The following is a 17,885-nucleotide window of genomic DNA, read 5'->3' on the forward strand; positions in this document are numbered from 1 at the left end:
TGAGGAGGAAAGGGACATTACTGTGACAAGCCCACCACTGAGACTAGGCTAATAGTATATTCAGTGACTGCTCAAAAAATTATTGCATAAGAGAACTTCTGCCAAATTTAGCACACTACCACCTCAATCTGTCCCAGATATATTACAATGCTGTGCCATTTACTCAAATGTATGCTTTGTACCACACATGCCGCCATCCCCATTACCTAGAAACTGATTAAGCTTCATTAAGAAGAAATACTACAATGCATAGTTATGTAGTTAAGTATTTCATAATCTTGGCTTAGCTTCTCTCCTTCTTCCAAAACACATTTGGTGTTAATGAAGGCTATGCATGGTTGAAATTAATGCTATTCATTAATATGGCAACGTTTAAAAACAGTAGGAGACAAAGAAAAGCAAACACTGTAACCTGATTGCATCTTTATTATCTCACATCTCAATATCATGCAGCATCAAAAACAAACACAATCAGTTATGCAACAGTGCTCTCTCTCTCCTATCTTTACTGCTGGCTAACATCTACTGTTTTGTAGATGTATTGTATCCTTGACTCTCACAGCTCTGATTGGTTGCTGAGAATTCCTGCTAGATTAACTTTTCCTTAACCCTTCTTGTTGCGTTTCCTTCCAAGCAACCAAGAACCAGAGAAAAAGGTTGGACCTATGATATACCAGTGGTTAAAACAATTGAAGTTGTTTTTGCAGAAACAGCCACATGAAGCACATTTACTTATATTTGACTACCAGAATATGGTACTAACAATGCAATTCAAGGTAAAAAAAAACAAACAGGAGGCACTAAAGTAACAGTATCGATCATTTCAAATAGCACTCGACAACTGCTGTCTGCAAAATCGACTGATGCTGGAGAGGCACTTCCAGGAGTTACTTTCTCTTGACCGACATGCTGAGGTCTCCCTGGAGAGCTGGCAGGGGCAGAGAAGCCTCGACGGTCAGCACACCCTCTGGAGACAGAGAGGAGGTCACCTTCTCAGAGTCCACACCAGGGGGGAGTCTACAGATGGAAGAAACAGGAGGGTTAGACCACAGAGACTTCAGAATATCCACTGGGCTGATTAGTGCATGCAAAGTTCCCAATTTCATGAAAGGAATTCGTCTTATCTATTTTTTTCCATCAGTAGCTGATTCAGTGATTACTTTCATTATCATGTTATTTTGTTCTGCTTTGTGTGTGGTTTGGTTGTCTGTGTACTCACGTGTACTTCCTGGTGAAGTTCCTGGACACATATCCGTGCTCGTCGCGTCTCTCTTCGTGATTTCCTGAAAAGCAGAGACAAATATATTATTTGAGTGGAAGTTTGAATTTTTGTTTTGTGTTAAGAGATAGCAGTTCCTGTAGGATCTGATGGAGCATCAACACCAGACATGTACCAGAGATCTCAACGATTCCATCCTTGGCCTTGATTGTCAGCTCCTCGGGGGCAAACTGGTTGACGTCTAGGCTGATCCTCCACTGGTCGTGGGTCTGTCTAATCTCAGACAGACCACTGCTCAACTGCCGGCTCATCATGCGGGCGTAGGGGTTGCCCATTAGGGAGGGGAAGACGAAGCCACCATCCACAGAGGAGCCAGGAGGACGTAGGTAGCCGGGCCAGTGGGTGCCGGGCCAGTGGGCCCACTCATCTGGGATGGTGGGCATGCCGAAGGACTGGTCGAAGAGCCTGCTACCGTGGTGCCAGTTGCGGAAGGGGTCGAAGGTGGGCTCTCGCAGCATGGTGAAAGGAATACGTCGCTCGGTCATCGTGCCGGTGGGTTGCGGAAGGGTAGGTCTCAGTCTCGCACTAAGTCAAGGTGAGAGTGGAGTGAGGCTCCTCGGGTATGGGCTTTATAAACCTCTCCGTCTGCCCCCCTTCTGCCCCCTCGAACCAGATATTTTTAGAGTTGTTGGACTCTGGGGTTGACTATTCATGGGAAGCCTCCTCACCATTGCAAAGGAATTCAAACGAAAACCCCACCCTGGTAAAGTTGCTGGACAATTGTAATCTTCTCCTATACATAACAGGCTTGTAAAGGTATCTGGCCCCCCCGCTCTACTCTTCATCCGTATCAGCGCCTGTTGAGATAAGACTCCAGCAGTCCAGCAGCACTCAGCAGTTTTGGAAGAGGAGACAGCCTGCATCAACGTACAGATTCACAACTCCCATCACAGAGCAGTTGGTTTCTCCATGAGACCTGATGCCTGCCTAGAAGTTACTTACTGTAACTATTCAGTTTGAAGGAATTTCACTGATGAAGTGGAGGGAATTGTAGAGTGGCAGTCTACCCTGGGATCAGACAACATGTGTGGATGCTTTTCCAAACATACATAAGGGTGGTGAGCTGGTCTGAGGATCATTTGACATAGCTCAAACATAGGGAACTGGTCGTGGAGTGTGGAAGATGACCATAGCTCATCTTAGAGTATTGGGCAGGGAAAGCATTAATGAATCAGTCTTCATCCTAGGACTGACCCTGAATGTATATAAACAACCAATCTAAACAGTTCTTACCATCATTAATAAATTGCAAAAGCAAAATTATCTCATGCATTGCAGTAGGAGGAACCTGTGATACCCAAAGGATTCAAACAGTCAACCAAAGTAGTACCAGCAGAACTTTGTGAACAAAGAGACCGTTTGTGAACAAAGTTATCACTTCAAAGTCTGATTTTTAAAAAGGAATAGTGATATTGTTGAATAGTTACTCCTAAAAACAAACATATAAGCTCCTGGCAAGCATGAAGGACTTTTTAAACATATGTGTCAAATGGTGTAGCCAGCAGTTGCTATGTGACACTGAGTAAATAAATTAATATATAGGGGCATGTCTGTTCTGACATGAAAGCCCATGGATACTATTGTGGTCTATTTAAGGGCACCTTGCCAACCCAACTGTCCACACTCAGCACATGTCAGAGTACAGAATGTACAGATCTAGGCACTTAATGCATGGCCATCCATTACATAGGGACTTGAAATACTAAAATAAAGGCTTAAGTGTCCTATGTCTAAAGTTGGATGTCCAATCCAGTGACATGTGGCAGATAGACTGTACCCACCCTGGAAAAAATGACAAGTTGCATGACTACGAACATTAGCAGTAATCTCCCTGTCTTGACATGCTGAGTGCCCACATAGCTGCAACTTAAATAACATGGCACAGGACATGCGACACATACATCCAGCCCATGGTGAAAGAGTAGCACAAACATGCACACAGAAGCTCACCAACATAAGAGGAAACCTTTGGCTCTTTGATGACAAATTGTGATTCTGTTTGTTTAACCATGAAAATAATGATGGTTTTAATTCCACCTTTTTTCTTTGCATGGCTTCGTTCTGTTTTTGTTGTGTGTTTTTTGGTGCCCCTTCACAAGAGAGGAAGCATGAAATTGAATACAATCTAAAAGACCCAAGATAGATATAGCATACAGGTGTGGCATGTACAGTATGGATTGCCAGGAACTTGCAAATGAAGACGCTGTCCAACAATGTTTCATCTAAAGCCTACATGTTTTATGCATTCAACAATGCATCTTGCCATTTCTGTATTATGACTGACAGTGTGAAGAATGCGTTGGATTTGAGAAATGCTGTGTCAGAAACCTAAGCCCTATTGGTGTGCTAAGTGTGGGTCAGCAAGTTGGGGCTACACATGAAGGTACCGTATGTGAGCAAAAACAATAGGGACACCTGATCGTGAGGTAAAAAAAATGTATATACGAAGTGGAATACAGCCTGAATTTTTACACCATATCAGAAACTGGTAAAACAATTATCCTGTTGCATGGCAACTGTTTCCACAGTTACCTCTGCTTAGAAACATTCCTCTGTGGTTTTCAGGATGGCCTCTTTTGAGTAGAAAACGAAGGAGTGGAGCTAACAGCAAAAATGGCAACTAATTAAATGAGTAACGTAACAATATTGATAAATGTCCTGTTTTCCATATGTAGCCTACTGTACTTGTTCTAAATATGTATATCTAAAAGGGGTTAAGCTGTCGTCGATGGTAACGTTTCTTGTGTTCCGTGCGCGTTACCAGCTGTGGTGTAGAATGTTTAGACAGAGGGGGATGATAGATAGTGTCTGTGATTGTGTTCAGAAAGACATTCTTTTCAGACCCAATTCTCTGCTCCTCTTGCCATGCATATATAGATGGCATATGCCAATATATGTCAGAAACGGCAGGTTTGCTTGTTGTACTGCACATAAACTCAGCCTACTCTGTATTCTTAACATTTAACATTGCGAAGATCATTTCATGGACACCCTCTACCACAAATAACCTACTGTACTGTATAACTTGACCCCTGTGGTGTTTCTATAGGATAAGGGAACTGCATGGCTGTCCAAACACTGCACATATGTCTAATATGACAGGCCCTTCAGATAGTGGGTCTGCTGTGCTCAGACAGGACTATATAGTACAAACCTATATGTCCTCTGGAGAGAGAAGGATGATGGAAAGACATACTTCATGTGAGCACGACACTCATCTCAAGATGGTGTGTATGGATTGTGTATGACTGTATGGAAAGTTACACCATCTACAAAAGGAAGAGACTGAAACGGTTTACTGTTGTAAGAACAGACAAGAAACCTTTAGGTTAGCACAGTATACAGTGTATAAATTTGAACTAAAGAGTGTTGTTTTCTGTAGGTCTAACAAACTCAAATACACAAAGAGGAAATGGGCAAGGGAACTTAAGAGGCATACGCTCAATTTTGCTGCAGAAATACAGGGCATCAGACTCGAATATAGAGATGCAAAATTGACAAATTGATTTACGTGCAGATTTAATCACTAACTTGCACAGTGCTGCCATCTAGTGTTCTATACATCCACAACAGAGTGTCTCAACTATATTGTTTTGAAATGTGTACAGATAGAAAAACTAAATATTTGACAACAAGAATTATAGCTTTGGTTTATTATTTTCAGTAGTTACGTTATGAAAGCATGCAAAAATATTTTCTTGACAATGATACATATTTACAGATACATTTGAACACACAAATATAATTCACAGAGATATTCACAACCAAATGTGCAGTAACATCACAAATAGACAAAGTACATCTCATTGAAAAAGCTAACAAACATTTTGTGACTGTAAAAATCCTTCATTTGGTCAATTAGAACATCACAAAAATCATATGGGAATTGGGATTACAGCATCCACACTGTTATTGACTGAGCAAATATTTTACACAAATAGGTCTGAAAATCTTAACATGCTTGTTTTTTCTTGTTTGTGTAGCAGGTCAACTACAGAGTTTCAGTGAAAGCATCGTCTTCATACAAGTCCTCCAGCTCTCCATCTCTGCTTTCCTCCCTGCTTGTGTTTCTGTAGGTTACAACGCTCCATTAGGTTATGTAAGGATATGTAGGTTATGTAAGTTATGTGAGGGTGTGGACAAGGAGGGGGGGGATTAATAGTTAACGTTGTGCTAAATGCCGTCTTTCTTTCGAAACCACTGCTTATTATTTCACATCAGAACAAAGACTAAAGAGACAGGAAAAGGGAGCATTGACAAAATATTTTACCCCAAATCCACCCCAGGATGACTCCCTGAACACTGGAGAATAACAAGGGAGAGTGTGGATGCTTCCTCACGACTGTTGATGCACTTACCTCAGTGAGGGATGAACATTGGAGGATCTCAACTTCCAAGTGTCCCTAAACAATGAGAGAGAAGTTCAACAAACCAGTAATGACTTCATGTTAAATGGACAGGATGACTAATAACTCTGTGAAGACGTGAAAAGGTTGTTGATTGCCATGGTGGTACTGACTGCCCTGCAGTTAAGCGTGTGACTCAGCCAGCTGTGTGTGGAGGAGGATAAGAGGAGACCTGCACCACATTGTAATGGTGTAAATTATAATTAGGCTTGTCTCTACATCCTATTTACCCAGACCACCGCAAACTGTGCTAAAGAGGTTGGTTTGTGTTTACTTATAGAAGTATCTTCTATAAGTGTGACTTTCATCACAGTTCTCTAGCCGCAGGGCTTCCCACAGAACATGTGTGTGTGTGTGTGTGTGGGGGGGGGGGGCGTCAGTAGTAAAGGCGGCAGGCGTGTCCTTTCCATTCCAAAACGCCAGTAGTTAAGGCGGCAGGCGTGTGTTGCTTAGGTGGCCGCCTTAACTGAAAAGTGCTGTGGGAAACCCTGAGGCTGATTATGGTTAATATACAGTCAATAGAATGTTTACATTACTAAGAGAGATGGCTATTGAAGGGGCAATCTCTTATGCATGCCATTGGGATCAAGGATAGCAGGCTTATGGTTAAGCAGAATCCACAACAGATACTGGTTGACGGATGCTAACAGATCAACAATAGACCTTTGGGTGGATTGGAACAAAACAGGCCTCACATGCTGCAATTAGCTGTGTCAGAGACCTCCCACAGATCCACAAGGGTGAAATGCCACTTTCAGCAGCTCTGATTACGTAATGGAGAGCTTCAAGGCCCCACATTAGCCCTGCCCCAAAAGCTTCTGCTGGGCCATTATCCGGCAGAGCTAAACACTTCCGCTGAAGTTAAAGATCTTTCTGGGTATCTTAAGGGCACTTACTCTCTGTTTGTGCCAAACAAACATTAACTAAAACATTTACTGTACTTTACCAGTAATGGAAAAAAACTGGTGAAACATAATAGACTGTATCCTCCCTCATACTCAAACACGGATATCATATACACACAAACACTTGTTTGTGAATGACTGTGTCTGTATGTGAGTGTAGATTATTTTGTCTTGTCTGAGACCTAATCCTGATGCTGGCAGCTGAATATGTTTCCCTGTTGAGGATTTGTAAAGTGCTTACGTAATGAGGCCTCCAGGAGCAGACATGGACCTGACCGCCCTCCTACTGCCCTCGAAGGGGTTTCCGAAGGAACGCTTCCTCAGCATGGACTTGACCAGGATCTGCAGTGGGCAAAGGGGGGGAAGGTGATAAAGGCTAATAGTGACCCGAGACTTTCAAATAGCAGGCAGACAAACCTGGCCACCAGCGCCTGCCGACAAACCTAACTTTAGCTAGCTCAAACACAGAGCTGGTATTGCACTTTGTAGAGCTATCAGCTGGCTCACCACTGCAGACAGACTAGGGATGAGTTTGACAGAGTTCTTGATCTCCTCCTCTGTGACCTCGATCACAGTGCAGTGTTCCTCCTCCAGGGGCAGGGGGTAAGCACCATTCTCCGTCACCCACCTGTGGAGCTGCCAGAGACAGGACACACACCACACAACTCAGACTACCCTGGAAAACTAAACACAACCTCACTAACAACACTCTGGATCATTCTGGATCATTGGTAGCACATAACAGTCCATCTGAGTTGTTTTTCCTTCTCTCACCTTGATTTCAGGGATGCTGACCCTTGTTTCTGAGTTTTTATCGAGCATCTTGGAGATCAGCTCCTTTAGGTCCTCAGATGACACAGGCCTAAGACACCATTCATTTAGATTAATAACGACAATCACAGCTAAGCCTCTATCCATTAAACTACAATTCACTGACAAGGTACGTGAGGTTACAGTGACAGCTGATATGTTGATGTTTTGCTGAGTGGTGCTTACGTCTCTGGGAACTCTACAGGAGCATTCTTGATTTTGGCGTGCAGAGCAAGTATGTAATCATCACAGAAAGGGACCTGGCAAATAAATAAAAGACTATTAATACAAACCTGTACAGGCATAGCAGCTTTAAATATAGTGTAATACCGTAGCTGTATTAATCAACAAAGTGTACAAATTCAAATGAGAAACCAATAGAGGTAGATGAACTAAGACAGAGTTTGGTGTATTTTTCTGTAAAACACAGAAGGTCATAGGAGTGCTAACCTTGCCAAAGACAAAGCAGTACAGCGTAATTCCCATCGCCCACACATCTAAAGCCTGGTGAACACAAGTATTTGTTTTGTTAGGCAAAAATCATTCAATGAAAAGTGTTTTTGACGCTCAGTTTTAATACAAAAGCATAAGAACCAGATTGGGTATAAGATCAAATAAGATGAAAACATAAAAGGTCTATAAGAATAATCAGCATATACTTTCTCATCCAAAATGTTAACAGGAAGGCCAATGTCTCACCTTGCCGGTAAAGCTCTGCTCGCTCTCTGACATCATCTCAGGGGCCATGAAAGCTGGGGTCCCTGCAGTGCTGGACAGCAGGGCATCATTCCCCTCAAACTCGTTACTCACACCAAAGTCTGCTATCTTCACGTGCCCGTCATCTCCCAGAAGCAGGTTTGAGGGCTTAATATCTCGGTGGATGATCTTCTGGTAGTGCACTGAGGAGAGGACCAGGAAGGGGAGGAGCAGGGAGAGGAGGTGAAGGAAGAGGAGGATGGAGGAGAGGACCAGGAAGGGGAGGAGCAGGGAGAGGAGGTGAAGGAAGAGGAGGATGGAGGAGAGGACCATGAAGGGGAGGAGCAGGGAGAGGAGATGAAGGAAGAGGAGGATGGAGGAGAGGACCAGGAAGGGAGGAGCAGGGAGAGGAGGTGAAGGAAGAGGAGGATGGAGGAGAGGACCAGGAAGGGAGGAGCAGGGAGAGGAGGTGAAGGAAGAGGAGGATGGAGGAGAGGACCAGGAAGGGGAGGATCAGGGAGAGTAGGAGCAGAAATGAAAAGAGCATGGAGACAGAGATGAGGAAGGGGGCTAGTGTGTGGAGGGTATCATTAAGTAGATAATAACATTTCGATAAGACTCACAGTATTCAATGCCCAGGATGATGTCTCTGAAATAGAAGCGAGCCTGTTCCTCTGTAAACACAGTATCTGTAGGCACCTCCATGACTGGCCTGGGATACACAGCAAACAGGGAAAAAATGGCTAAAGGTCCCATACTAACAAAATAATCAAAGAAATACTTAACCTAAGAGCAAGTAGCCAACAGTTATACATAAAAACAGTATTGTTTCACATTAATTAACAAATACAGATTTACCCTTTTGGCATCAGCTCGAAGGCTAAACAGTCAACACATAGATAAGGATGATCAGAGTGAGTCAGTATAAACCTTATTCAGCAGCATCATATCAACACTACAGTATATGAAACATGAAAGTGATGACTTACCCATATGGAGCTTGTCTTCTGAAGGATCGTCAAGAACCTACAGTAAAACAGTCCAAGTCAGTTTTCAACATCACTTTCAATTGCTGAACCAAATCAAATCACCATGCTAAAACAATATTTCATCCAGTACTGCCATATTAGTTTCAATAATTATATAAAGTCAATGTAAAGACATACCTCTACCAGTTTGACAACATTAAGGTGGTCCAATTTCTTCAGAATAGCAATCTCCTGGTAGACTCTGTCCAGAGGTCCCAGCGGTATCGGTGACTGTCCTTGCTCCTGGCTGGGTCCCCGAGGCGGAGGACGGCCTTTGGGACATCACACACACACACACACGCACACACACACGCACACACACATGCACACACACACGCACACACGCACACGTGCACACACGCACAAGTGTGTGAGATTCCATGATAAAGAATAAACAACATGAGACAGTACAAGAGATCAGCGTCACCTACGAGGAAATCCGCACTGCTTCATCAGCTTCTTTTTAGACACTACTTTCATCGCCTAAAGAACGAGACAAAAGAGACTCAGAAGAGATTAAACAAAACATGAACTACTGGGAGAAAACCAGTAGTTGTGAAACAGTCACATATGTTGAGAATGAGCAAGAAAATAAAGATGCTTCAATGCGTTTCTGATCTAACAGAAAGATGGAAAGCAGCTTACATAGTACTGTTCATCATGCTCATTGTAAGCTAGTTTCACCACCCCATAGGATCCCTGTAATGTAAAGAAATCATTACAAAGGACAGTCTCAGACACAACACTTAAAGTATAACAAGTTATCTTTGATGAACTCAAAACAAATATTTTACCTTTCCAATCTCGTCCTGCAGCTTATACTGGTTGAGTTGGATACAATCCTAGGAAAAAAGAAGGTTGTTAAATGAATTAAACACAAAGATACACTGTCTTTTTGTCAAAACAAAATGTGTTTCCACCAGATATGTGTGAATCAGACACACATATGAGGGCATGCTATCTAGACATTGACCTCTGAATCAGAGATCGACACACGCTTGGACTCGATGGTGGGCTGGCGTGCCACGCGGCTGGTCCCCCGCTCCTGCAGTGACAGCTTCCTGTCTGAAAGGCTGAGTCGCCGAGGGGGGTTCCTGCCTGGGTTGGACCTGAAGCCATTATGCGGCTGGCTGGGTGTCACATTGATGGCTGCAACCATGTCAGCCAGCTCGGCATGGTCAGCGTCACTGTCAGCACTCATTGTCGTCCCAGATCAATGGAAGCAACAGTAGAGGGATGTCACTGAGGGAAGCGTGCAGACAGCATTAAAAGGTACACAATCATTCTGTAAGGATAGAAAGATTTTCAGTACTGAATCAAAAACAGCACACTTTAAATGTACCCGTGGGAGTCTTGTGCATACAGTAAGATCAGGTTTAGTTTATAAGCTTTAAACATGAAAATGGCTACTACGTCTGACTGGTGTTTAGACCATGGATTTAAATAGCCTCTTATGTAACAGGGAAAGTAGCGAGAATTTGAACATCTTATTTAATAGGCTGAAAGGCTGACTATGTGCAATGCCAAAACAACTGAAAACACAATACTGTTTGACTTCTTTGAAAATAAACATTTTGATATCAAAATGTCGTTCATGATGTGACAATGACTGGGAAATGAGCTCCTATCATACCTACCACCTAGCCACAAACAAAGATGCATTGTAGAATATCCAACTAATAATGTTGATTGATACACAGTGATGTACATTTGTTTTTACTTACACATAGCTTTAGGACTTCCTTCAGGTGACTGGTGCTGTTATGCTGCATGCTCTCCTGCTGATCATTAGGTGGGAAAAATCCTTTGTGTCTCAGAACACGACTTTCTCTCATGAGCCAGGAACTACAAGATCACCCAAGCCTTAGGGATTAACTCAGTCCACATTTAGCCAACTGATGCTCATTCTAAGAGAGGCAATCAGTGTTTACAGTACAGTACACCAACAGACTCCTCCCAAGCCCAGGGGATAATAGTTGATTGGATGGAGTCATGACCAGGAGCATGAGCACATGATAAGTGTTCAGGTCAGTCAATACATTAAGCTGGGAGAGACCTCTGGAGGAGTGGCAAGGAGCAGCCTTGTCTTAAGTTGAAGTTCATGGAATGTCCCGGTCTTAAGTGGGGTTATGCCTGTCAGGACCTTCTCCTTGGTTTAAAGCGGCTCAAGTCTTACATAAAATAATAGCAACATAGCAACACATAACAACACTGATAGAGAAACAAACGTATATTCTAATAAAAACCAATAGTTTTAAACTTACATTTTACAGAATAGACTGATAAGTTGACATAAGTATGGTACATCGTTAATTGGAGTCAGATGGCTGAGCAGTTATGGAATCGGGCTATTAATCAGACGGTTGCCGCCGGGTCGATTTCCGGCCGTGAAAAATGACGTTGTGTCCTTGGGCAAGGCACTTCACCCTACTTGCCTCGGGGGGATGTTCCTGTACTTACTGTAAGTCGCTCTGGATAAGAGCGTCTGCTAAATGTAATTGACATCTGTTATATTAAATAACTTAGCCTGAAGGTTTTTGTTATTTCCTAGCCTATTAAACTTGTACACAGTAGGCTACATGGTACAAATGTTGCCTATAGCTGTTTTATAGTAACCTATCACATCAACTAATTCAATTCCATCGACTCGCGGAAACGATTGGCTGTAGGCTCTAGCGCAATAAGTAGGGTAAACCATATTTCGATTTATTAAATACCTTACATATCTTTTTCTTCACAATTTGACTAATTGACAACTTTAATAGGCCTTTATGTAGTATGTTTGTACTCATTATTTGCAAGTACCTACTTAAAGTTATATTAAAGTAGAAACTAGGCTTTTATCTGCGCTTTCCGAGTTCTTAAAAAGAGGCGAGCTCCACCTAACGTCGAGAAAGCGAAACACGCCATAAAGAAACGTAGCCAACATGAGAGTGTAACAAACCTCCGTGACGCTGAGGGCAAACAGGTATCCCAGTGCAGGTAGCTACAGCCTCGGGGGGAAAAGTTGGACGTGACTTACGGATGTAATACACTGGCAAGGTATTAAGTTCCTGCTTATAATGCATTCAAATAGGGATGCAAAATTGATGTCCGGCAATTTCAGTCGTCTGAGGACTTCTGAATTGCGGCAACTTCTGAATGATGATCAGAAAATGAGCCGTATAATTCGATTAAGTAAGAAGGTATGTTTTTTGTTTGATGCAGCCTACTGTTTATCGAAGTCTTATATCACCTTTTGTGGTTTCTTGGTTTTTACTTATACTGCAATGTTTAAAACAGAATAGCAATTAACACTATTAAAGTATGATGTCAAAGTAATTCTTGTGCAGTTTCAGGGACTTCAGTTGACAAAAGAAGACATATTTGTGTCAAACTGTAGACTGGCAGAAATTAATCTTTCTCATCAGCCAACACTCAGAAATGGAAAACTTAAATTAGCCAACAAGCATCAGGAGATGGAAAAACTGATCATCAGCGTTCAAGCCAAACAAGACCAACTTTGTAAGATTGACACTAACAACAGATGCTCTGTATACTGTACATAAATGTTGACACATTTATGGGCATGTGTGTGCCATACAATCCTAATTACCATTGTTACCCTCTTGATGTTGAACTCTACTGTTCTGTTATTGTCAATAGCAGCCTTGTTAGAAGGTCACATGCTCAAGATGGCTCACGGGCTGCTCCTTAAAAAGATAGAACAGAACGACGAACATGGTGAGGTAAGGAACATATATAATATATATACCAGTATATAGGAAATACTGAATTTACGTTTATAGTAGCAGTAATCCAATGTAATTCCAAATGCTTTATGTTAATAGTCTAAAAGATCATTAATGTAATTTTCAACCAACAGGTTTTCTTTCAGAAATTTGTGGAGGGGAGAATGTCCGTGGAGAAGTTCTTAGGGCGCTTTCAGAACTCCAGATGTCTGCATCACATCCGACTGGTTCAGGCAGTGAAGACCCAGGACATCTTGGAACCTACACCAAAGGAACACCAGATATCTACTGAGACTCACAATAGTGAGCGTTTTCCTCTGGTCTACCCCTATAACCCACCTGACACCTGTCGTGTTCACTACAGCCTCGTGCCTTTTGTTATTCTGCCGAACTTCTACCACCCATACTCCTCCATTCCATTTCTTCCTCCATTTCTACCCCCTTTGAGTGGCTATGTAGACAGTGCTCAACTTCTACAGCCTAGGGCCTTGGATTTTCACCAAACATCCCAACATGTACGCCCTCGAGTTCATGAACAGACGCCTAGGTGGCCAGCGAGACCTGCCCGTCTACAAAAACTCAACTTACCAACAAGACATCAGCAGCAGAAACCACGTTAGAGAGAAAGGATTGAACGGTTTTCACCGAGATAATAGCATCCCATGGTTGCAAAGTTTGAAAAAGACTTTTCCTTTGACATGACTCTGCAATATTTTTTGGGGGGGAGTCTGTGTGGTTTTGGTTGGGCTTGCTCCATGCAGTCTCATTCTGTGTCCTTAGGTCAGGAGGAACTGTCTTGAATCAACTGTGTTTAAGTGCAGTGGGTCACAGGGTGAACTTGAACTCCTCACACCACCTGATATCTCAGATCGGCTGTCCATAGAGCCTCCTGCCAAGTGTAACCATGGACCATGACTCAGACTGCCTAATGCTTGCGTCTTTTAACCAAACACCTGTTTATGACACACTGTTCTGGAGGATGTTAATCGTCACATTCAGAGAATAACTTCCTCCGTTTTAAAAACTGACTACTGAGCTGTCTTGGTTTCTCTCTTTCTAGTATGTATTAACTTACCGATTCACCCGGTCGCCATTTGGGTTAGTCGGGGTGTCACAGGCCCTGATAACCTCACCACACTAGTTAGACCTCAGAGAGAAGCTAGCTGCTTTATAGGAGGTGATTAGCCAAGCAACATATTTGAAAGCCTTTGTTCGACAGCGGACTTAAGTTACATCTATGTCAGCAGCCCCTATTGTTCGAAGAACCCCAAAGTGGCCAATTTTCTCATCTGTCAGCTAATCATTACCTGCCTGTCAACCCAACTCTACATCTCTGTATAACTGCTTTCTTGGGTGAGGTAAAAGGGACTCTGAGCCTGATCTGGATGCCTAATGAACTACAAATAATCCTAATTACTAAAGAAGGGCAATGAGTTCAACCAACCTATTCCCTTATTGGTGCCTGAGGTCAAAGTCGTGAATACAGAAGACGTATGATAACAGCAGGTGCAGTAAAGGCCTGCCAAGGCTTTTGCAAACTGCAATAGGGCAAGTACCTGAGTGTGCTACCTTCCTAAAAACACCATGTAGGGATTCCGTGGTGTCTCTGGTGTGATGCAATATGTATTGAGTAACACTTTGACATGTTCAGTTATGTCAGAATAAATGTAGGGCAGCAGCTGTGCATGAGCAAGCACCTACTAATAAATCCAAACTTTTAACACCAAGCAGAAACTGCATGACATTGTTATATTCAGATGTTTTTTCCTTCTATTGTTAGGAAACATCACTTTAATAATACAAGATTTAATCCAGATAAATTCTGAACAAAGTGTTCCATTTATACTTCATTCTCTAGAAAGTGTGCCTGGTAAAAATTCATATGTACAGTAGAAAGGTAAATTTTTCAAGTAATCAAGACAACAGATCAGAGCATAAGAGCAGTAACGCACATTGTAAAAGGTAGAGTGCAAATGTACAACTTCATATAATTCATACTTCTTTGGCTATAATAAAAATACATATAAAACAATCATACGCAATAAGTTAACTCCATTCCCTACAGTACATATTTTACGTGATTTGCTTAATTGCACATTATCTTGACTGACATCTACTGGACATCCAGGTTTTCCACCTGACATCAACTTTCACTGTAGATTTCATGAATCAGTCTCTTCATCCCACCAATTTACAGGAATCGACAGCTGTTTCTATTGGCCAGCACTATTACCCCCTTGGTCCATACAATACAGAGGGGACACAACCCCTGCTGAAGCAAACACACCATACAGCAGTGATCTGTAACTGGTTCCTCCACTGGTTCTGCTCTGCCAACCCAGGCAGTCAAAGCCTCATATTTGTTCCACTGTGTCATTGTTTAAGATGGCTTCATATCGACAACCACTTCCCTGGATGAGCTCATATGGGGGACTCCCAGGACTGTTGGGCTCTCATGGCAGCTCTCTTGATTTGCTCATAGGAAACAAACATCACAATGTTCCAGGAGCCAAGGCGAAGAAACGAGGGCATAAACCTAAAGTATGTAAACAAAAATGAGTAATCTTTCATTTTTTGATGTGCCTGAATTATAAAATGTTAATAATCAGATAGCTAGTGCTTCTGATTTTGATATTTTACATATTACGCACCCTTTATAGAATGCCTTAGGCCCCTCTTTGGTCAGCATGGTGTACGCACAGTTACTAGCACTGCTGTACTGTGCCGTTGTGGAGTTCATAAACCGAGTTTTTACCACATCCACAGGAGACGCTACAACTGTGGTAAAGAATCCAGCACCAAAGGCTGCTGTGAAATGGCAGGGTAGGTTATCTATAAAACACAAAGTAGAAGACCAACAACACATATACTTATTAGAAACATTGATGTTTTCAATCTTGAGACTTTGATCAAGTTTAAGATGTGCACTGCTTCCATCTTCCAAATTACCGGTCATGAAGTCATGCTTGAGGATGAGTTCCTTAATGATGTCATAGGTCACCAGCTCTGCACAGTTTACAATGGCGTTGCGGGTTATATTTGGCATGCAGCCTACAAGGGAAATGGCAGTACAGTAAATACTCTATAATAATCACATGTACATTTTTATAATGACAAAAAGCAAGTCCTTAGTTATATTTCACCTTTCCAGAGCCCTCTGATGCCCTCTTCCCTGGCTATCGTCCTGTAGGCATCCATGGTGCCATTGTATCTCTTCACTGAGTCCATGTCTGGCAGTCTGACTTGAGCCTGAAAGCGCACCTTCACCACATCTGTGGGCTGAGCAAAGGCTACAGCCATGGCCCCTGTGCTACAGCCTGCCAGCAGCCGGATGCCGATACCTCCATCTGCAAGACGACAAACAAAGACATGAAACGAAAGCTATTTTTCACTGACATTAATTTCAACACACTGAGCTAAACTGAACCTAGGATCATTCGTGGCCGTACTGTCTGATCCCCGTGTGTAGAACTGCTTCATGGAGTCGTAGAGGCCGATGCGGACGGATGCAAAGCTCATCTGTCTCTGCAGTCCTGCTACCAGGCCGTTGTAGAGGCTCCTCGCCCCCTCGGTCTTCACCATGGTGCTGATGGTGCCAAACACCCCTCTGTACTTCACCACCTTCCCTCCCTCCAAGGACTTTGATTCTCCTTGAATCTAAAGCAAACACAAGCATGAGCGCAAGGGTTAACTTCTCCTTTGAAGACAAAATTCAATGAAGACAATTCAATCAAGCACATTTCAGTAAATAATGACTGTGCAAACGTTTGCGTCATCATGGTTAAACATTCTAAATGGTATCCTGTGAATGTGTGAAAGTATTTTTTTGCCCTCTCTTACCTGAAGCCTAACTTTGGCTGTGTCCAAAGGAAAGGTGATGAGATCTGCTACACAGGCAGCTGTTCCTGCTCCAAAGAACTTGACTGTTGCCGTAGGAGCTAAGTCTTTGGGTTTTACCGCAACCATGATTGATCTGCTATTAATACAGTATGCTTGCAGAAATATGGAAGGTCTTCCTGGTTGTATAACAGACTGTTTGTGGTTGAATCCCTCTGTCAGTCCCTGAATATAATGACACAAATATACTTTAATTTATGGATGCTATAATAAACAGTCAGACAAACTATTGGCAGGCTACTATGATTAGTCACACCTACCCAAAGAGTAAAACTCAAGTTTCAGGTAATGAGAAGTGTCTGTCTTGAAAGTAATTTTGTCCTGATTGGTCTTGCCATAAAGAATTCCAAAACAGCATGTCAAATTTCACCATGAGAGTAGAAAATGGTATCCTACAAGCCTAATGATTTGAAAAGTGATGGAAACAAGTGTATTTAAAGTCTTCAACAGATCCACTACCTGAGATTTTAATCCGAAAAATGAATAATTTCAGGTTGGGTGTTTTTTTCCAAGGTGCACCGCTTCTTGCTCAGTGAGAGTTGTTGTCACACCAGCTTGCTTCCAGTTGAGTTTTTATAGCCGTCCTGCCGTACTTGCATGACACGTTGACCTGAGAAGAACGCGCCAGCCCGTGCGTGTGGCACGACCGTTTGTGAAGCTCTAAACATAACTCGACCACAGAACAATGGTTACTTGAGCCGTAATTTTTTTAAATATGCCACAAAAACATGGCAATGAACCTCGCGACTTAACATAAGATTGAATTCTTCCTAAATACATTTTTTTTTCTGAAATCCAAATGCTTTCTGCTCAACGACTTCGTATTTTAGCTACATAGGACACAATGGCAACCGGTAGTGCACATCCTATATAAAAAAATAACTTGAATCCAATGCTATAGAATTAGCGAAGACCATATCCTATATAGCATGGCTTTGTCGCCACCCCTCAGCCAATCCATTAGGCTTGCTGATTCAGGTGTGACGTCTGGCTGCTGCATATTTTCTTTTACATTTCGGTAACCTCACAGTGTTAAGTTACAGAACATGGGCGTGCGTGTCAGGATCACAAAGGTTGAGAACGGACAAGGTTCGACTCACTGTAAACAACACTACAAACCCACTTCTGCATCG

At 42.5% G+C, this 17,885-nt stretch overlaps 4 protein-coding genes across 6 annotated transcripts; 1 reads left to right on the forward strand and 3 right to left on the reverse strand.

The window, feature by feature from the left end:
• Window positions 1-408: 408 nt before the first annotated feature.
• On the reverse strand, window positions 409-1,827 carry LOC124478031 (heat shock protein beta-1-like). The gene is made up of 3 exons (XM_047036140.1): window positions 1,395-1,827; window positions 1,220-1,283; window positions 409-1,017 (listed from the first exon to the last, which is right to left on the reverse strand). Exons 1-3 carry the CDS (start codon window positions 1,762-1,764, stop codon window positions 888-890), a joined length of 564 nt encoding a protein of 187 aa, XP_046892096.1. The 5' UTR covers window positions 1,765-1,827; the 3' UTR covers window positions 409-887.
• A 3,065-nt stretch (window positions 1,828-4,892) lies between these two features.
• camkk1b (calcium/calmodulin-dependent protein kinase kinase 1, alpha b) lies at window positions 4,893-11,131 on the reverse strand. Its single transcript, XM_047036115.1, has 17 exons — window positions 10,849-11,131; window positions 10,098-10,366; window positions 9,919-9,966; window positions 9,770-9,823; window positions 9,556-9,607; window positions 9,263-9,396; window positions 9,086-9,122; window positions 8,955-8,976; window positions 8,720-8,808; window positions 8,100-8,299; window positions 7,851-7,904; window positions 7,587-7,660; window positions 7,365-7,452; window positions 7,098-7,226; window positions 6,832-6,932; window positions 5,638-5,682; window positions 4,893-5,349 (listed from the first exon to the last, which is right to left on the reverse strand). The coding sequence occupies exons 2-17, from the start codon at window positions 10,323-10,325 to the stop codon at window positions 5,271-5,273; spliced, it is 1,434 nt and encodes a 477-aa protein (XP_046892071.1). The 5' UTR covers window positions 10,326-10,366; window positions 10,849-11,131; the 3' UTR covers window positions 4,893-5,270.
• A 991-nt stretch (window positions 11,132-12,122) lies between these two features.
• LOC124477969 (vacuolar protein sorting-associated protein 37D-like) lies at window positions 12,123-13,770 on the forward strand. Its single transcript, XM_047036047.1, has 6 exons — window positions 12,123-12,309; window positions 12,457-12,628; window positions 12,773-12,852; window positions 12,990-13,223; window positions 13,315-13,470; window positions 13,636-13,770. Exons 1-6 carry the CDS (start codon window positions 12,187-12,189, stop codon window positions 13,768-13,770), a joined length of 900 nt encoding a protein of 299 aa, XP_046892003.1. The 5' UTR covers window positions 12,123-12,186.
• An 844-nt stretch (window positions 13,771-14,614) lies between these two features.
• Window positions 14,615-17,707, reverse strand: LOC124478022 (mitochondrial uncoupling protein 2-like). 3 transcript variants are annotated; one of them, XM_047036126.1, is made up of 8 exons: window positions 17,212-17,707; window positions 17,013-17,082; window positions 16,696-16,917; window positions 16,305-16,512; window positions 15,999-16,202; window positions 15,805-15,906; window positions 15,507-15,687; window positions 14,615-15,391 (listed from the first exon to the last, which is right to left on the reverse strand). In XM_047036126.1, the coding sequence occupies exons 3-8, from the start codon at window positions 16,819-16,821 to the stop codon at window positions 15,277-15,279; spliced, it is 936 nt and encodes a 311-aa protein (XP_046892082.1). In that variant the 5' UTR covers window positions 16,822-16,917; window positions 17,013-17,082; window positions 17,212-17,707; the 3' UTR covers window positions 14,615-15,276. The 3 variants fall into 3 exon arrangements, with proteins under 3 accessions (XP_046892082.1, XP_046892079.1, XP_046892078.1); XM_047036123.1 differs by lacking the exon at window positions 17,013-17,082; XM_047036122.1 differs by having other exon boundaries at window positions 17,013-17,707.
• Window positions 17,708-17,885: the final 178 nt, after the last annotated feature.

Source organism: Hypomesus transpacificus, chromosome 15, assembly GCF_021917145.1.
Source record: "Hypomesus transpacificus isolate Combined female chromosome 15, fHypTra1, whole genome shotgun sequence".
Taxonomy (NCBI): Eukaryota; Metazoa; Chordata; class Actinopteri; order Osmeriformes; family Osmeridae; genus Hypomesus; species Hypomesus transpacificus.

Excerpts from the sequence above, each read along its gene's own strand:
- LOC124478031 (XM_047036140.1), bottom strand. The coding sequence starts at position 1,764 with ATGACCGAGCGACGTATTCCTTTCACCATGCTGCGAGAGCCCACCTTC. Across the intron at positions 1,284-1,394 it reads TGGAATCGTTGAGATCTCTG|GAAATCACGAAGAGAGACGC; the intron begins GTACATGTCTGG and ends TCTGCTTTTCAG. Across the intron at positions 1,018-1,219 it reads AACTTCACCAGGAAGTACAC|ACTCCCCCCTGGTGTGGACT; the intron begins GTGAGTACACAG and ends TTCCATCTGTAG.
- camkk1b (XM_047036115.1), bottom strand. The coding sequence starts at position 10,325 with ATGAGTGCTGACAGTGACGCTGACCATGCCGAGCTGGCTGACATGGTT. Across the intron at positions 9,123-9,262 it reads ATGTTGTCAAACTGGTAGAG|GTTCTTGACGATCCTTCAGA; the intron begins GTATGTCTTTAC and ends GTTTTACTGTAG. Across the intron at positions 7,227-7,364 it reads TCAGCATCCCTGAAATCAAG|CTCCACAGGTGGGTGACGGA; the intron begins GTGAGAGAAGGA and ends TGTCTCTGGCAG.
- LOC124477969 (XM_047036047.1), top strand. The coding sequence starts at position 12,187 with ATGCATTCAAATAGGGATGCAAAATTGATGTCCGGCAATTTCAGTCGT. Across the intron at positions 12,853-12,989 it reads AGAACGACGAACATGGTGAG|GTTTTCTTTCAGAAATTTGT; the intron begins GTAAGGAACATA and ends TTCAACCAACAG. Across the intron at positions 13,471-13,635 it reads ACATCAGCAGCAGAAACCAC|GTCAGGAGGAACTGTCTTGA; the intron begins GTTAGAGAGAAA and ends CTGTGTCCTTAG.
- LOC124478022 (XM_047036123.1), bottom strand. The coding sequence starts at position 16,821 with ATGGTTGCGGTAAAACCCAAAGACTTAGCTCCTACGGCAACAGTCAAG. Across the intron at positions 15,688-15,804 it reads CAAGCATGACTTCATGACCG|ATAACCTACCCTGCCATTTC; the intron begins GTAATTTGGAAG and ends TGTGTTTTATAG. Across the intron at positions 15,392-15,506 it reads CCTAAGGCATTCTATAAAGG|GTTTATGCCCTCGTTTCTTC; the intron begins GTGCGTAATATG and ends TACATACTTTAG.